Source organism: Hylobates moloch, unplaced genomic scaffold (assembly GCF_009828535.3).
Source record: "Hylobates moloch isolate HMO894 unplaced genomic scaffold, HMol_V3 SCAFFOLD_6, whole genome shotgun sequence".
Lineage (NCBI taxonomy): Eukaryota > Metazoa > Chordata > Mammalia > Primates > Hylobatidae > Hylobates > Hylobates moloch.
In genome coordinates, this window is record NW_026652281.1 from 16,793,454 (window position 1) to 16,808,233 (window position 14,780).

Sequence of the window (14,780 nt, forward strand, 5' to 3'; positions counted from 1 at the left end):
GATCTTGGGTAATATACAGAGCAACTGAATGATTTTCAACCTAAGCGCCTCAAATGTTACCTCCTCAGACTTTGCTGACACCCTCATTTCATTGCTTAGTTCTTACTAACTTCACAAGAGTAGTTACTATCTGAAATAACTTCAAATACTTATTTACTGTCTCCTCACGTAGAAAGTTAGCTCTTTTTTACTTTGGATCCCCACTGCCTAGAACGTAAATGATTGTGGAATGAATATGTCAATATCTTAATCATCAATAAATAGTGCTTTAAAAAAGTCTTGGAACATTGAAACTCAGTATTTTGGTTGTTGACAAATTCTCAGAGATATAAATTCTGCCTATTACTTCTTCTTTTCTAAATATCTTCAGACCCTTATTTAGAGCATAAACTCTAGCTGCAAATCAGTGGGAGTTGGTAGCCACTTAAAGAAAATAAAATTTGATTTGTATACCTAATTAAATGAAATTCCCAAAAAGTATTTGTTGCCCAGGCTGAAGTACAAGTGGCACTCACTGCAGCGTTGACTTCCCACACTCAGGCTACCCTCCCACCTCAGCCACCTGAGTAGCTGGGACCACCGTTGTGCGCTGTGACCACACCTGGCTAATTTTTGTTTGTTTGTTTTTGAGACGGTGTCTCGCTCTTGTTGCCCATGCTGGAGTGCAATGGCACAATCTCGGCTCACTACAACCTCCGCCTCCTGGGTTCAAGCGATTCTCCTGTCCCAGCCTCCCAAGTAGTTGGGATTACAGGCATGCGCCGCCACCACGCCGGCTAATTTTTTGGAGACGGGGTTTCGCCATGCTGGTCAGGCTGGTCTCGATCTCCTGACCTCGTGATCCGCCTGCCTCAGCCTCCCAAAGTGCTGGGATTACAGGCGTGAGCCACAGTGCCCGGCCAAACCTGGCTAATTAAAAAAATTTTTTTTTGTAGAGACAGGGTCTTACTGTTGCCTAAGCTGGTTTCGAACTACAGGGCTCAAGCGATCTGCCTGCCTCGGCCTTGCAGTGTTGCGATTACAGACGTGAGCTACCACGCCAGCCCAAAGTATTTTTATCCAGCCTTCCAACCATATACAAGTTATTTCCTAAATTTCTCTGAGGATTGCATCCCATTGTACAAGTTTCCTCATCCTGGAGGGGGAGTGAATGGATGGGGTTGCTGAAAATTTATAAGATTAGTTTGATCCAAACTCTGATATATTTTGGTTCCATGGGTTAAATAAGACTGTGAGGTCACATGTGAGCAATGTTTTTCTTTTTTTAGAAAGCGTTTCTTCCCTGTAACTTGATTAAAATTCCACAGTTCCTCCCTTCTTCATGCCTAAACATTAAGATAAATTTATTAAAAATCTAAATAATTAGCGTAAAGGGTTAGATATCTGTATATATATGTCTTTAGGCTTCCTGACTTCGTTGGTTTCACCTGATTTTGTTGGTTACCAAGGAAACAGCCTAACTCCTGAGCCTCCAATCGCTAGCTCTTCCAAGAGACTAATTCCCGGTGTCAGGGTTCGAGGCGCTAGTACAAACTGCCCGCAGTCCCTGCTCCAGGTCGTCTTTGCGGGGAGCCATGGCTGTGGCAGGGGTCCCGGCAGTTTCCTTCAGCAGTCCCTGTGAGCCAGACCCCGCGCTGTCCAGATCCCAGACCTCTCGCGGGCCGGCGCGGCCTTCTAAGGGCGGGCCTGGGGTCCTGGGCTCAAAGTCCAGCCTTGGCCGCGGCCCCGCGGGTACGCTTGTGGGCCTTCCGTGCTCCAAGAGCCGCCAGACTCCGCCTGGCGCGGAAAGGAGGTGTGAAGCCGCAGAAGCTAGGGAGGGGCTGACAAGGAAGAGTCGGCTGCCCGTGGTTCCCTACGCAACTCTGTGGGTGCGGGGAGTCGAAGGCTTCTGCACTCCAAGGCCCCTGGCATCGTCCCCGCGCCACCCTGGCGTACCCTCTGACGGTCGCTGACAGCCTCAGGGGGAGGATCGAGACTGAGCCTGCTCCCGCTACACATCCCTAACCACCTTCCAGTCCTGTCCTCTCGGCTCACGCCCCGCCCCGTGAGCTGCCACGTGACGGGACCCGCCAGTGAGCCTATGGGAGGCAGCTCCGCCCCACGCCCCCACCTTGCCCCCTGCTCCGCGCGCCGCCACGTGATGCAGCCCACCTCCAGCCAATGAGTGCCGGCCTTGCCTCGTGCCCCGCCCCGCGCGCCGTGGCCGTTTGAAGTGACTAATTTCTGTCATATGACTGAGGCGCCCATGGGGGTGGCGGGGTGGCTCTAGGAGCAGGGGCCTAGCAAGCGCCCAGCGGAGCGACCCCTGCCTGGCCGTGGCTAGCATGGCCCCTACGCTGTTCCAGAAGCTCTTCAGCAAGAGGACCGGGCTGGGCGCGCCCGGCCGCGACGCCCGGGACCCAGATTGCGGGTTCAGGTAGGGCGCTGTGGGGCGGGGGTCGCGGTGCCGATGGCCTTGTGGGCTCCGGGCTCCAGGGGTGTTGGGGCCTTCGGTGTTCCGACCCGAGCGGAAGCGCCGCGCCGCGACCAGCATCTGGTCCTCGGTGGGGTGGAGCCGGCTGCGGGCTCGCGCTGAAGGGTTGGAGCGAGGTCCTACCTTTTCTTTTACCCCACCCGCCTCGCCGTTGCCCCTTCCCCCTTCTCCCGTCGGTTTGTTTACGACCTGCCTCCAACCACGCGCGACTCTGCTCCGGACCTAGCACCGCGGCCTGAGACTTTGGGTCCACACGCCTTCCTGGCACCGTGTAGAGTTGGGCGCGGGCTGGATTGGACCTCAGCCGCCGTACTCCGGGCCGCGAAGTTCTCCCCTCCTCCCCGTGACCAGTTGTCCTCCGGGCGCTGCGTTCCAGCTCCGTTGGCGTTGTGGAGAGAGCGGCACGTTTGGCCAAGCTTCTGAGTTGAGAAGGCTGGAGGAGCGAGTAGGCAAGGTGCCGTTCTTTCAGGTTTCTTGGACGCTAAAATTGGAGGTGTGCAGTAACCGGACCGAGCGACCTTAATGTTATCGAAGGAGAAATGTGAAACTTGAGTTTAGGTTACTGCCGAAGCAAGACCAAATTGAATGAAATCTAGCCTTGGAATTGGCTGTAGATTCTTCCTCCTCAGAACTGTTACTGAAAAGGAGTCTTAAAAATTGAAAATGTTAGCAGAGCACTTTGTAGTGTTACAGGCTTTGTTAGTTTTTCCTTGTAGTACCTGTTGCTGGCAGAGTAACTTTTCGGAATTGTAAGATTTGATATAAACCTGAATTGAAGGTAAAATTTAGTCGTTAAACTGCGTCTGAGGAGATTATGTCCAAACAGCCTTTATACGTATTGCAGTTTGGAAACTTCCAAATATAACTAGGCTAAATGTCAGATACCACACGTTTTAAACTTGGTAGGATAGCAAAGAGCCCAGTTGTACAACAGTAGTAGAAACAAAATAAAAAAAAGAATCTGTCAAATTTTGGAAAAGGCAAAGTTGAAATGATTGTGCTACACTGGTTTAAGAAATTTTGCTATTCTTAAAATTATTCACTCTCTTGCTAATGCAGGTCTCATCAGGAAAAATTCAGTAAATGCATATGGAATTGAAGACATTTTTCTACGTATCTGTCTTTTCCCCTGAAAAATAAATGTGTCATGCTCATCTGTCTCTCTTTAAACATTTCTTTAGTGTTTTTCCTTTGAAAAATGAAAGTGCAGCTTAGATACTACATTGAGCCATCTAGTAACTCAAGCGACAATAGGAAACAGGTTCCGATAGGATATTTAAAAGGTGGCATTTGAATAGACAACTGCTTTCTATTTTTGGGCAAAGATTGACTTTGGGTACTTAGGTTTACAAGGGTCTCAAGTCACTCATGTGAAAAAACATTTTCACGTCTGTTTTTCAAAAATGTAAAGTCTACTATATAGTTGCGTAATACTATTTTACAGTAACCAAAGAACTTTCTCATCAGTTATCTTATTTGATGTTTCACAGCAATCTTACAAGATAGAGCAAGTAGCAGTGCAGATAACTATATACTTTTGCCGGTGGAAGTAAGAATTATCTGTAAGCCCAATAACTGCAGTGCATTATAAAATCGCTCACTTTAAAAATAAAACTTGTGCATGTGAGAAACGAAAACTGATGAAACAGAATAGGCATATCTGAAGGAAAAAAAACATTTTGGTTAATGTCACGTAGCTAATAACTTACAGATCTAATCAACCCAGGGTTTTTAAAAACTATTTCATTGAGCTATAATTTATACACAATAAAGTATAAATACATTTTAAGCATACATCGTATACAGTTGTGTACCCACCACACCCATGAAGTTTTAGAACACTTCCATCACCCAAAAAGTTCCCTCATGCTCTGTTGTAGCCTAACCCCTCCTCACTCAGGGCAGTCACTGATACTTTCTGTCATAGTCTTGTGTCTGGCTTGTTTGTTGCATTTATTAGTTCGTTTTTTTTTTGAGACAGGGTCTCACTCTGTCATCAGGCTGGAGTGCAGTGGCGCGACCACGCTTAATGCACCGTCAACAACCTGGGCTCAAGGGATCCTCTCACCTTGGCCTCCCCAAATTCTGGACTTACAGGGATGAGCTACCACACCCAGCCAGTTCCTTCAATTTTATCACTGAATGGTATTCCATTGTATGGCTATACCATGATTTGTTTATTCACCCACTAGTTGGAGGACATTTGTTTTTTTTTTTTTCCAGATTTGTGCTATTATGAATAATGCTGCTGTTAATGTTTGTGTATAAATCTTTATGTGGACATATATTTTCATTTCTCTTGGGTAGAAACCTAGGAGTGGGGTTGCAGAGTCATATGCTGAGTGTTGTGTTTAACTTTAAAAAAAATTGTCAGACCTCCAAAATAGTTGTACCATTTTGTAGTCTCAGTAGCAATGCGTGAAGATTACAGTTTCTTCACAGTCTCTTCAATATTGATATTGTTATTTTTGTTCTTTTTTAATTAAAAATTTTTATTGTAAAAAACATAAAATATACTTTTTATATATATATATATATATATATATAGGGTCTCACTTGTTTTTGCTCGGGCTAGAGTGGAATGATACAATCAAGGCTCTTTGCAGCCTTGACCTCCTGGGCTTAAGTGATCCTCTTACCTCAGCCTCCTGAGTAGCCTCCTAAGTATCCTCCCACCTTGGCCTCCCAAAGTGCTGTAATTACAGGCGTGAGCCACCATGCCTGGCCAAAATTTACTATCTTAATCTTTTTTTATTCTTTTGATTATAGCCATTCTAGTGGTATCTTGTGTTTTTAATTGGCATGTCCTGAAGATCATATTCAGCATCTTTTTATGTAACCCAGGTTTTTGAGTAGACTAACATTTAGTTTTCATTCTAGTATACCATGCTTTCATTGTTGGAATCCTTTTTTGGGTGTTTAGTTTTGTTCTAGTCAGCCTAAGTTGTTAAATCAGGCTTGGGTGTAGTTAACCATTGGCAACTAACTGTCAGTTCCTAAGAGGAAGTTCCTAGAGTAACCAATATACAAAGCCCAGTAGTTGTAAGCCACAGCAGGACTCTAGAATTGGAGAGACTTCTGATAAAGAAGCTTTAGGAAGCTTTCTGTATTGTCTTTTATGGTTACCCCATTGGAAGAGATGGCCAGGGAATACCCTCTTCTCTTGTTTTCACTCTAAGGTCTCTTACCATATAGATTTCTATGTGCTTATCTAAGATTCTGGAGCTGGAGATGAGTTTGAAAAATATTATGGGGAGGGTATTTTTTCAGTCATTTATAGAATCGAGATAGTAATTTGTTTTCTCCATTTAAAAAATTTGGGATGAAAAGGCTGTTTCTAGTAGAAGATATTGCTTTATGTTTTCTCCATTTTCTTCCAGTGGAAGTAAAAAGTGTAAGCTCAATAACTATAGTACATATAAAAGTGATTGTTTTGGGCCGGGTGTGGTGGCTTATACTTGTAATGCCAGCACTTTGGGAGCCATGGCGGGAGGAGTGCTTGAGCCCAGGAGTTCAAGACCAGCCAGGGCAACGTGGCAAAACCCCTGTCTCTACAAAAAATGTAAAAAATTAGCCAGGTGTGGCAGCATGTGCCTCTAGTCCTAGCTACTCAGGATGCTGAGGCGGGAGGCTGCCTAGCCTGGGAGGTTAAGGCTGCAGTGATGAGCCATGATTGTGCCACTGCACTCTAGCCTGGGCAACAGAGTGAAATCGTGTCTCAGAAAAAAAGATTGTTTTAAATACAATTCCTGAAAACTAATTTGGCAGAGAAGGTTGTTTTGAAGTGAAATGTTTGTAGGACGTAATTAATGTTTTGTTAAATAATGTCTGGATTTTTGTTACACAGGTTGAGTATCCTTTACCTGAAATGCCTGGTTCTAGAAGTGTTTTGGATTGTGGAATTTTTTGGATTTTTGAGTACTTGCATATACATAATGTGTTTTTTCAGAGGTGGGACCTAAGTCTAAACATTAAATTCATTTTTATTTCATACACACCTTGTACACATAGCACATAATTTATACAATACTTTTTAATGATTTTGTGCACAAAGCAAAGTGTCGACTGCATTTTGACTCCTCACATGAAGTCAGATGTGAAGTTTTCCACTGTGGTGCCTTGTCAGTGATCAAGAAAATTTTGGACTAGAGATGCTCATCCTGTATTCCAAATATAGGAACATCTATTCTGATTCTTTATATCAGGGATTCTTAATGTACTCTAACATCCTTTTAACTAGTCTTTCTGTGATCACTCTTGCCTTTTTCCAAACTACCCTCAATATGTCATACTTTTTAAAAAGTGCCAATTGTGGCCGGGCATGGTGGCTCACGCCTGTAATCCCAGCACTTTAGGAGGCCGAGGGCGGGTGGATCACCTGATGTCAGGAGTTCTAGACCAGCCTGGCCAATGTGAAACCCCGTCTCTACTAAAAATACAAGAATCAGCTGGGCGTGGTGGCGGGCGCCTGTAATCCCAGCTACTCAGGAGGCTGAGGCAGGAGAATCGCTTGAACCTGGGAGGTGGAGATTGCAGTGAGCTGAGATCACGCCATTGTACTCCATCCTGGGCAATAAGAGTGAAACTCCGTCTCAAAAAAAAAAAAAAAAAGTGCCATTGTGATCATGAACAGCAGACAAAATGATGTATAGAATTTAATATGTTCATAACAGGTTTATTTTAAGGATTCAGAGATAAGTCATGTAAAGAACTTAATGTGGTGCTTAGCACATGGCTTTCAGGAACCAGAAGTAGTTGTTACTGTTATATCAATCTTGTGTAAAAACCACTTAGTTTGGGCCCAGACTCATTAAAGGATGGCTTTTGCCCATTCTGCTTAGTGTGGCTTTTGCTAATTTGCTAGCCTTGACCTTTTTTTTCCTTTCCTTAATGACATTTAAAAAAAAGCCACTATAGTATTATTGTTAATAGAATTAACAGAAATTCCTTAATAAAAGCCATTCTTAGTCCGTATTCCAATTTTGTGTCATCTCAATATGTCTTTTTATGGTAGGTTTGTTTGAATCAGTCTGAAGAGTATGTATATTGCATTTGCAGTTAGGCAGCTTAAATAAATTTTATTCTATAATAGCCCTCCCCCACTTAAATGTGAAATTTCCCACATTCTGTGTTTGGCTTTTCCAGTCTTATGGTTTCCCAGCAATATGTGGTTTAAAAAGCCCCTCCAGGCAATTCTGATGCTCAGGTCTGCTGTAAGTTTGCTATAATGTTTTCCTCTATTTCTTGTCTTTCCTGAAACCTTGAAATTAGATTTAGATATTTTATCATATTTAGGTTCCCTTTTTTTTCAATAAAATTATTTTGTAGATGTTGTGTACTTCCTATTCATCAAAGTTGCCTACCTGGTTTCCCCACTTGTAGTGATTTCAGGTGGTATCAGCCTTATTCTTCTATTACATAATTTCTTCTTTAACTAATGATTTTAGCATTCTTTGTTGATCATTGCCTGAATGCATTATTTTGTTAGAGTTTGCAAAGTGATGATATCCTGATTCTCTAATTTTTTGTGCATTTATTTGCTGGAATAACTTTTATCACCTGTTTGGTTACTCCTTGCTACAGAAAAGGGAGGATAAAAGATGATTTCCCTTTGTCATTTTCCAAAGTAATTGGTAGTGAGCTATTCACTGCAGGTTTTTTGTTTTAATTATCATCTTAAAAGATTATCATGAGCTATTGGATTTTAGTGTGTTTTAATCCACTCCTGTCAAATTGTCTCATATTTGGCCAATGGAAGCCTTTTCAGGTTGACTTCTGTTTCTTTTTGACATGACCTCATTAATCTTTGATAACTTCTTGCTTTCTTCTGGCCTATGTCTTAATCTACACTCCTCCTTCTGAGATTTTATCACCTTGGATTTATTTTAGATTCTGGGATGTGCCAAGCTGTACTACTCCCTGTTCTTGACGTAGTCTCTTATACCTTTTTGTTTGGCTTTTTGTAGTGATCATCTGGGCTTATTCTAATTACTCCTTCCTCCAGGAAGCCTTTTCTGATTTCTTCCAGACTAGAGTAGGTTTGACTGTAACTTTGTTTCATAGCTTATTGCATGTCCTTCTGTGACATCTGTCATAGTTGTCATTGTCCACGTCTCTCTTCTTTGCTTACTTGATCCTTCTCTTCAGTGTTAAACATCAAGATTTATTTTGTAGTCAGAACTCTGTAAATTCACCTAATGGGTTGTGTGTGGGGAATAGATGCCTAGGGTTTTGGCTGGAGCAACTAAGTAGATGCCTTTTTTTTTTTTTTTTTTTTTTTTTTTTTTGAGGCAAGTTCTTGCTCTGTCGCCCAGGCAGGAGAGCAGTGGTGCGATCTTGGTTCACTGCAACCTCTGCCTCCTGGGCTTAAGCGATCTCCCCACCTCAGCCTCCTGAGTAGCTGGGACTACAAGGTGTGGGCCATCACACGTGGCTGATTTTGTATTTTTTGTAGACATGGGATTTCGCCATTGTTGCCCAGTCTTAAACACACTATCAAAAATAGCCACCTTCTCCCCATTTTCTGTCAGAACACACACTTTATATCCATTATAGCTCTTTTAATAATTTATTATAATCTGTCTCTCCCAAGTTCACATTGTTGTGCCATTGGACAGCACAGTGCCTGAGCACATGCTGAGGAAATATTTGTAGAATGAATAAATGAAATAACAATTTTAAGGGCAGAGGGAGAGGGTCAAAAGTTCTGTTTTGGATATTTGGTCTGGTTTTAATTGCCATTGAGATACCCACGTAGAGATGACAGTTTAATAAAGTCAATCTGGAGTTCACGGTAGAGATTGGGATTGGAAATATCAGTTTGTGTGTATGGTTAGTATTAAAACTACAGAATGGGTGAGATCATCTAGGAAAAGGGTATAGATAGAGAAGTGGAAAGGACCGAGGGCTTTGCCCTGAGGATATGTTAAAATACACAGATCTGAGAGAGGAAGATATATCACAGCCAGGGATGTGTGGTGTTAGGGAAGCCAAGAAAAGGAAGCATTTAAAAAGTGATAGAGTGAGTGATAAATTGTTTGTATACTCGTTGCTGACAGGTCTCGTGAAATGAGAAACAGAAAAGTGTCCATTAGATTAGTCAAGATGGAGGTAATTGGTGACCTTGATGGTTTTTTGGTAGGGAGGAAAAATGTTTGGGGGAAAAAGTGAGATAGATGTGGAGTAAATGTGAAGAAATGGCCCCACTACTTAACTTTCTATTATTTCTATAGGAGAAATCTGTAGTGCTGAGTTATATTTTCACTTTCAGTGTTCTGATTTTATGTCACATTTTGAGCTTCTGAAGTTCTTAAAAGCTAGCTTCATAATATTACCAACAATTTTAAGAATCATGTTTCAGAAGTTTTGTTTTTTAAATGGGATTTTTAAAAATTTGTCATACCCACAAGAATTTTTATTTTACTTAATTTATTTTAAATATATGTATTTTTAATTGATTGGATGCACTTCCCAGCCTGTTGTAACCACTATTCTACTCTACTTCTATGAGATCAACTTTTTTAGTTTCTACATGTGAGTGAGGACATGTGGTATTTGTCTTTCTGTGCCTAATTTCACTTAGCATCATGTCCTCCGGTCTCATCCATATTGCCACAGATAATAGAATTCATTCTTTTTAATGGCTGAATAATATTCCATTGTGTATATATATATATATGACATTTTCTTTATCCATTCATCTGTTGATGGACACTTAGGTTGATTGCATATCTTGACTAGTGTAAATACTGTTGCAGTAAGTATGAGTGTGCAGCTATTTCTTCGACATACTAATTTTCTTTCTTTTGGATATATATTCAGTAGACAGATTGCTGGATCATATGGTAGTTTAATTTCACAGTAAAAAGTGCAGATATTATAATTTTGGTTGTTAATTTGATCTGCTTTTTCATCCCTAAGTAGTGGAATTAGATTTGTTTTTTAAACTGGGTTTATTGAAAAAAAGAGAAAAATACAGCTTTGAAGTGTAATTTATGAAACTTGGATATCACTTTTTTTTTTTTTTTTGAGACAGAGCCTGTCACCTAGGCTGGAGTGCAGTGGCACAATCCTGGCTCACTGCAACCTCCGCCTCCCGGGTTCAAGCAATTCTTATGCCTCAGCCTCCCGAGTAGCTGGGATTACAGGCACGTGCCACCACGCCCCCAAATTTTTGTATTTGTATTTATTTATTTATTTTAATTTTTGTATTTTTAGTAGAGATGGGAGTTTCACCATGTTGGCCAGGCTGATCTCAAACGCCTGAGCTCAGGTGATCCGCCCTTCTTGGCCTCCCAAAGTGCTGGAATTACAGGCGTGAGCTACTGTGCCTGGCCTTGGATCTCACTTCTTACTGATGTAATAATTATCTTAAATCCTGTTGATTTTAAACTTGCTTAAAATAACTTCCCATGTAAAACATAAGATAACCTCTTTTATTTTAAAGGAGTCCTAATCTACCCTCTCCTGATTTTGTTTCTGTTTCTGGGACCACCATTCTCTTAGTCTACCAAGTTGAAAATCAGAGATCATTGTTTATTCCTCCTAGTCTTTGATTCCCACATTTGCTCATTTGTTAAGTCCTGTTGATTCAAATTCTTCAGTAGCTTCAGTTCTTTTTCATTTTCCACTGTCATCACCTTATACAAACCGTTGATGCCTTTCTTAAAACTTTGCCATTACTTTTCCACTTCTTGTGTGTTCTGTGTTCCCCTCCACACCATACTACTACTTTTTTCAGCAGGGAGACAGGGTCTCACTGTGTCACCCAGGCTTGAGTTGGAGTTCAGTGACGCAATCCTAGCTCACTGCAGCCTCAAACTCTTCACCTCGAGCAGTGGTCCCCCCTTGGCCTCTCAAAGTGTTGGGATTATAGGTGTGAGCTGCTGCACCTGGCCCCACACTGTTCTTCTAAATTGATTTTCCTAGATCATAATTCTAATCAAAACACTCAGAAATCTTGACTCCTCATTGCTTAATAGATTGATCTGTGCTGCACACTGTTTTATGTGCTTTACGCCTATTAACTCATTTAATTCTCACAATAGCTTTATAAAGAGGTCCGATTATGTCTGTTTCATTGATGAGGAAACAGGCACAGAGAAATTAAGTATCTTACCCCATGTCACATGGCTATTAAGTGATGAAATTAAGATTTGAACTTAGATGTTTAAGTTCTAGAGTCTTTGTTCTTAACAAAGTTCAAAGTCCTCAGTTTGGCTTATCAGCCTTTTATCAAGTTGTAGCTGGTGTGATGGACTTGATGAGTTCAGATCCATGCCCCAGTACTGCAGGGTGTCTGTGTGTGTGCTTGCGTCTCTTAATTCTGAAATCAGAATACTTGGTTTTCAAACCCGAGTTCTCACACTTATTTGCTGAGTCCTCAGGCTTCATTCTCTTTTGTCATTAAGTAATGCTAGAAGCAGTGCTTCTTGATCTGTTATCTCATACCACTCTGCCTAGGAGACAAGACTCTGTACTCCAAGATTTTCAGCAAAAGTCCTAAACTCGGTGCTGTTTGTATCACCGTTGAACTTATTCGTGGTCATCATGACCTGATTGGCTTAGGCATAGACTGCCTATTTTGGTTACTGTGGCAAGGGGAATGGAGTTGCTCTGATTGTGGTAGTACATCTGGAGCTAGTAGTGAGGTCAGACTCCCACAAAATGCTGGTTGAAGAGGGGGAAGTAGATACTGAAGAGATAGTCCCAGTATTTATTATACCTATCTTCTGATAGTTGTTTTGAGGATTAAATGGCATAGTAGGTACTCAGATGTTAGAATTTATTCCCACATCCTCTGCTTTAGTTCAGTGTGTGCTGTTATAACAGAATACCAGAGAATGAGTAATGTATAAAGAAAAGAAATTTATTAGGCTCATAGTTCTGGAGGCTAAGAAGTCTGAGAGCATGGTGCTGGCAGCTGGTGATCCTGTGGAAAAAGGCATCACATGGGCAAGAGAGAGTGCGGGAGAGAGCAAGAAGGGGCTGAACTCACTTTTATAACAAACCCATTCTTGAGATAATGACCTTAATTCATTCATGAGGGCGGAGCCCTCATGACCTAACCACCTCTTAACAGTCTCACCTCTCAAAATTGTTGCATTGAGGATTCAGTCTCTGATGTGAACTTTTGACACATTCAAACTATAGCACTCTAATCTCCCAGTTTCTCCTTTCCAGCCTTCATTTTAGTTTGTCCTCTAGTGGTGGGCTCTAATTAGGACCATTTGATGTTTCTTGAGAATAATCTGTTTCATGTGTTTGCAAACTACTTGGAATACTTTGGATGTGATGTATTTTACAGTTCCAGTAGAACTCACATTTTTCCTGTATTTCTTCACTGTGGCAGATATTTGCTTGTGTTTTAATTAATATCTATATTAATACTTCACTAGATTGTAAGTTCTATAAGGGCACAGCCTTTGTCTAACTTAGTGCTGTACTTCTGGTGTCCAGCTCAAAGAAGGCATTCAATAAATATTTGATGAATGAACAAATGAATAAAAATAGTCACTGAACCGAAAAAGTTCTAATTCATTTAACAGAGATTCTTCTGTTTTGAGTTGCTTGCCTGAAGTTATTCATTCAATGAGCAGTTTAAGCAGATTTTTCTTTGACATCATTGTTTATCAATTTAAAGGAAATTTTATTTATTTTGATTTTTTTATACATTGCAAGGGTGGCCTCATTTTGCAGAATAAGTTTCCAGAATAAGTTTTGGAAGCGGTTATGACTCCCATAAATATGGATTTTGTATTTATTTTGATTAATTTCTAGTTACTTTAGAATATAAAACACAAACTGCACATTTGTAAAACATAGACATTGTGAATAATTTAAATATTAAAAAATAAATATTTTCGGAGAAACAAGGTCTCACTTTGTTGCACAGGCTAGGCTTGAAATTCTGGGCTCAAGCTATCTTCCTGCCTCAGCCTCTCAAGTAGCTGAGACTACAAGTGTACGCCACTGCACCCGGCTAATATTTTAAATTTTTATTAATGAAATGCCTGAACATTTTTTAAAGATTACATGGTAATGCCCCATGTTAATGTACCATCTGTGACATGATCAGTTCCAGTCATGGCACTCCTGACTGGCTAAGTGGTGAAGCTCATTACTTGTTAATTTTTTTTTTTTTGAGACAGAGTCTCTGTTGCCCAGGCTGGAGTGCAGTGATGCAATCTTGGCTCACTGCAACCTCTGCCTCCTGGGTTCAGGTGATTCTCCTGCCTCAGCCTCCTGAGTAGCTGGGATTACAGGTGCCTGCTACCACGCCCGGCCAGTTTCTGTATTTTTAGTAGCGACGGGGTTTTACCATGTTGGGCAGGCTAGTCTTGAACTCCTGACCTCAAGCAGTCCACCTGCCTCAACCTGCCAGAGTGCTGGGATTACAGGCATGAGCCACTGTGCCCGGCCTACTTGTTAAAATCTGACTCAAAATATTATGTGTTGAATTTTGCCCTGCCCAGCAGAGTTATAGCAGAAATTTACTTATGATAGTAGTTCCCTGTCCCACCGTGCCTCAAACCCAGTCCTGATCTTAGAGGCAAACTGCTTTTTCAATTACTTCGCTGTTTTTTTTTGAGTATTTACTTTGATATTTTTGTTTTTATTATTATTTTTTTGAGAGACAGTCTCACTCTGTCGCCCAGGCTGGAGTGCAGTGGCGTGGTCATGGCTCAGTGCAGCCTCGATCTTCCAGGCTCAAGTGATCTTCCTGTCTCAAGTGATCTTCCCACCCCAGCCCCCCAAGTAGCTGAGACCACAGGCAAGAGCTACCATGCCCAGCTAATTTTTATTTTTTTGTAGAGATGGGGGTCTTACTTTGTTGCCCAGTCTGGTCTCAAACTCCTGGGCTCAAACAGTCCTCCCATCCTGGCCTCCCAAACTGCTGAAATTACAGGTGTGAGCCATTGCACCCGGCCTTCTTTTATAGTTTCAAACAAATTGAATATACTGTTTATTATTGATTTATTCATTATTTTCTGATAATTAAAGATTTAGGTCTTTAACACATACACACATACATACCCTTCTCCTTCATTCTTTCAATATTAGAATTTTTGGTTAAATGATCAAAATTAACTATATTGTTGTATTGTAAATATCTGTTCACTGATGAGCTAAGTGTATTTTATGTTTTCTTTCTTTTTTCTTGAAGGTAATTGCTGAATTTCTGTATGTTTCATTTTCTTTGAAATCGTTAGTATTTCTATATCCTTCAATGGCTCCATAAAACCTCTAAAAGCAATTTATCTGTTAGTCAATTATCTGACAGATAATTGATCAGTTCATATTGTTT

General features: G+C 41.2%; 1 protein-coding gene across 2 annotated transcripts in view; it reads left to right on the forward strand.

The window, feature by feature from the left end:
• The first annotated feature begins 2,221 nt into the window (after positions 1 to 2,221).
• The window catches only part of FNIP1 (folliculin interacting protein 1), a 156,236-nt gene continuing 143,677 nt past the window's right edge, over positions 2,222 to 14,780 (forward strand). For both annotated transcript variants that reach the window (XM_032156514.2, XM_032156515.2), the window contains exon 1: positions 2,222 to 2,416. In XM_032156514.2, coding sequence (XP_032012405.1) covers positions 2,325 to 2,416 — 92 coding nt within the window. In that variant the 5' untranslated portion in view covers positions 2,222 to 2,324. The remainder of the gene's footprint in view (positions 2,417 to 14,780) is intronic.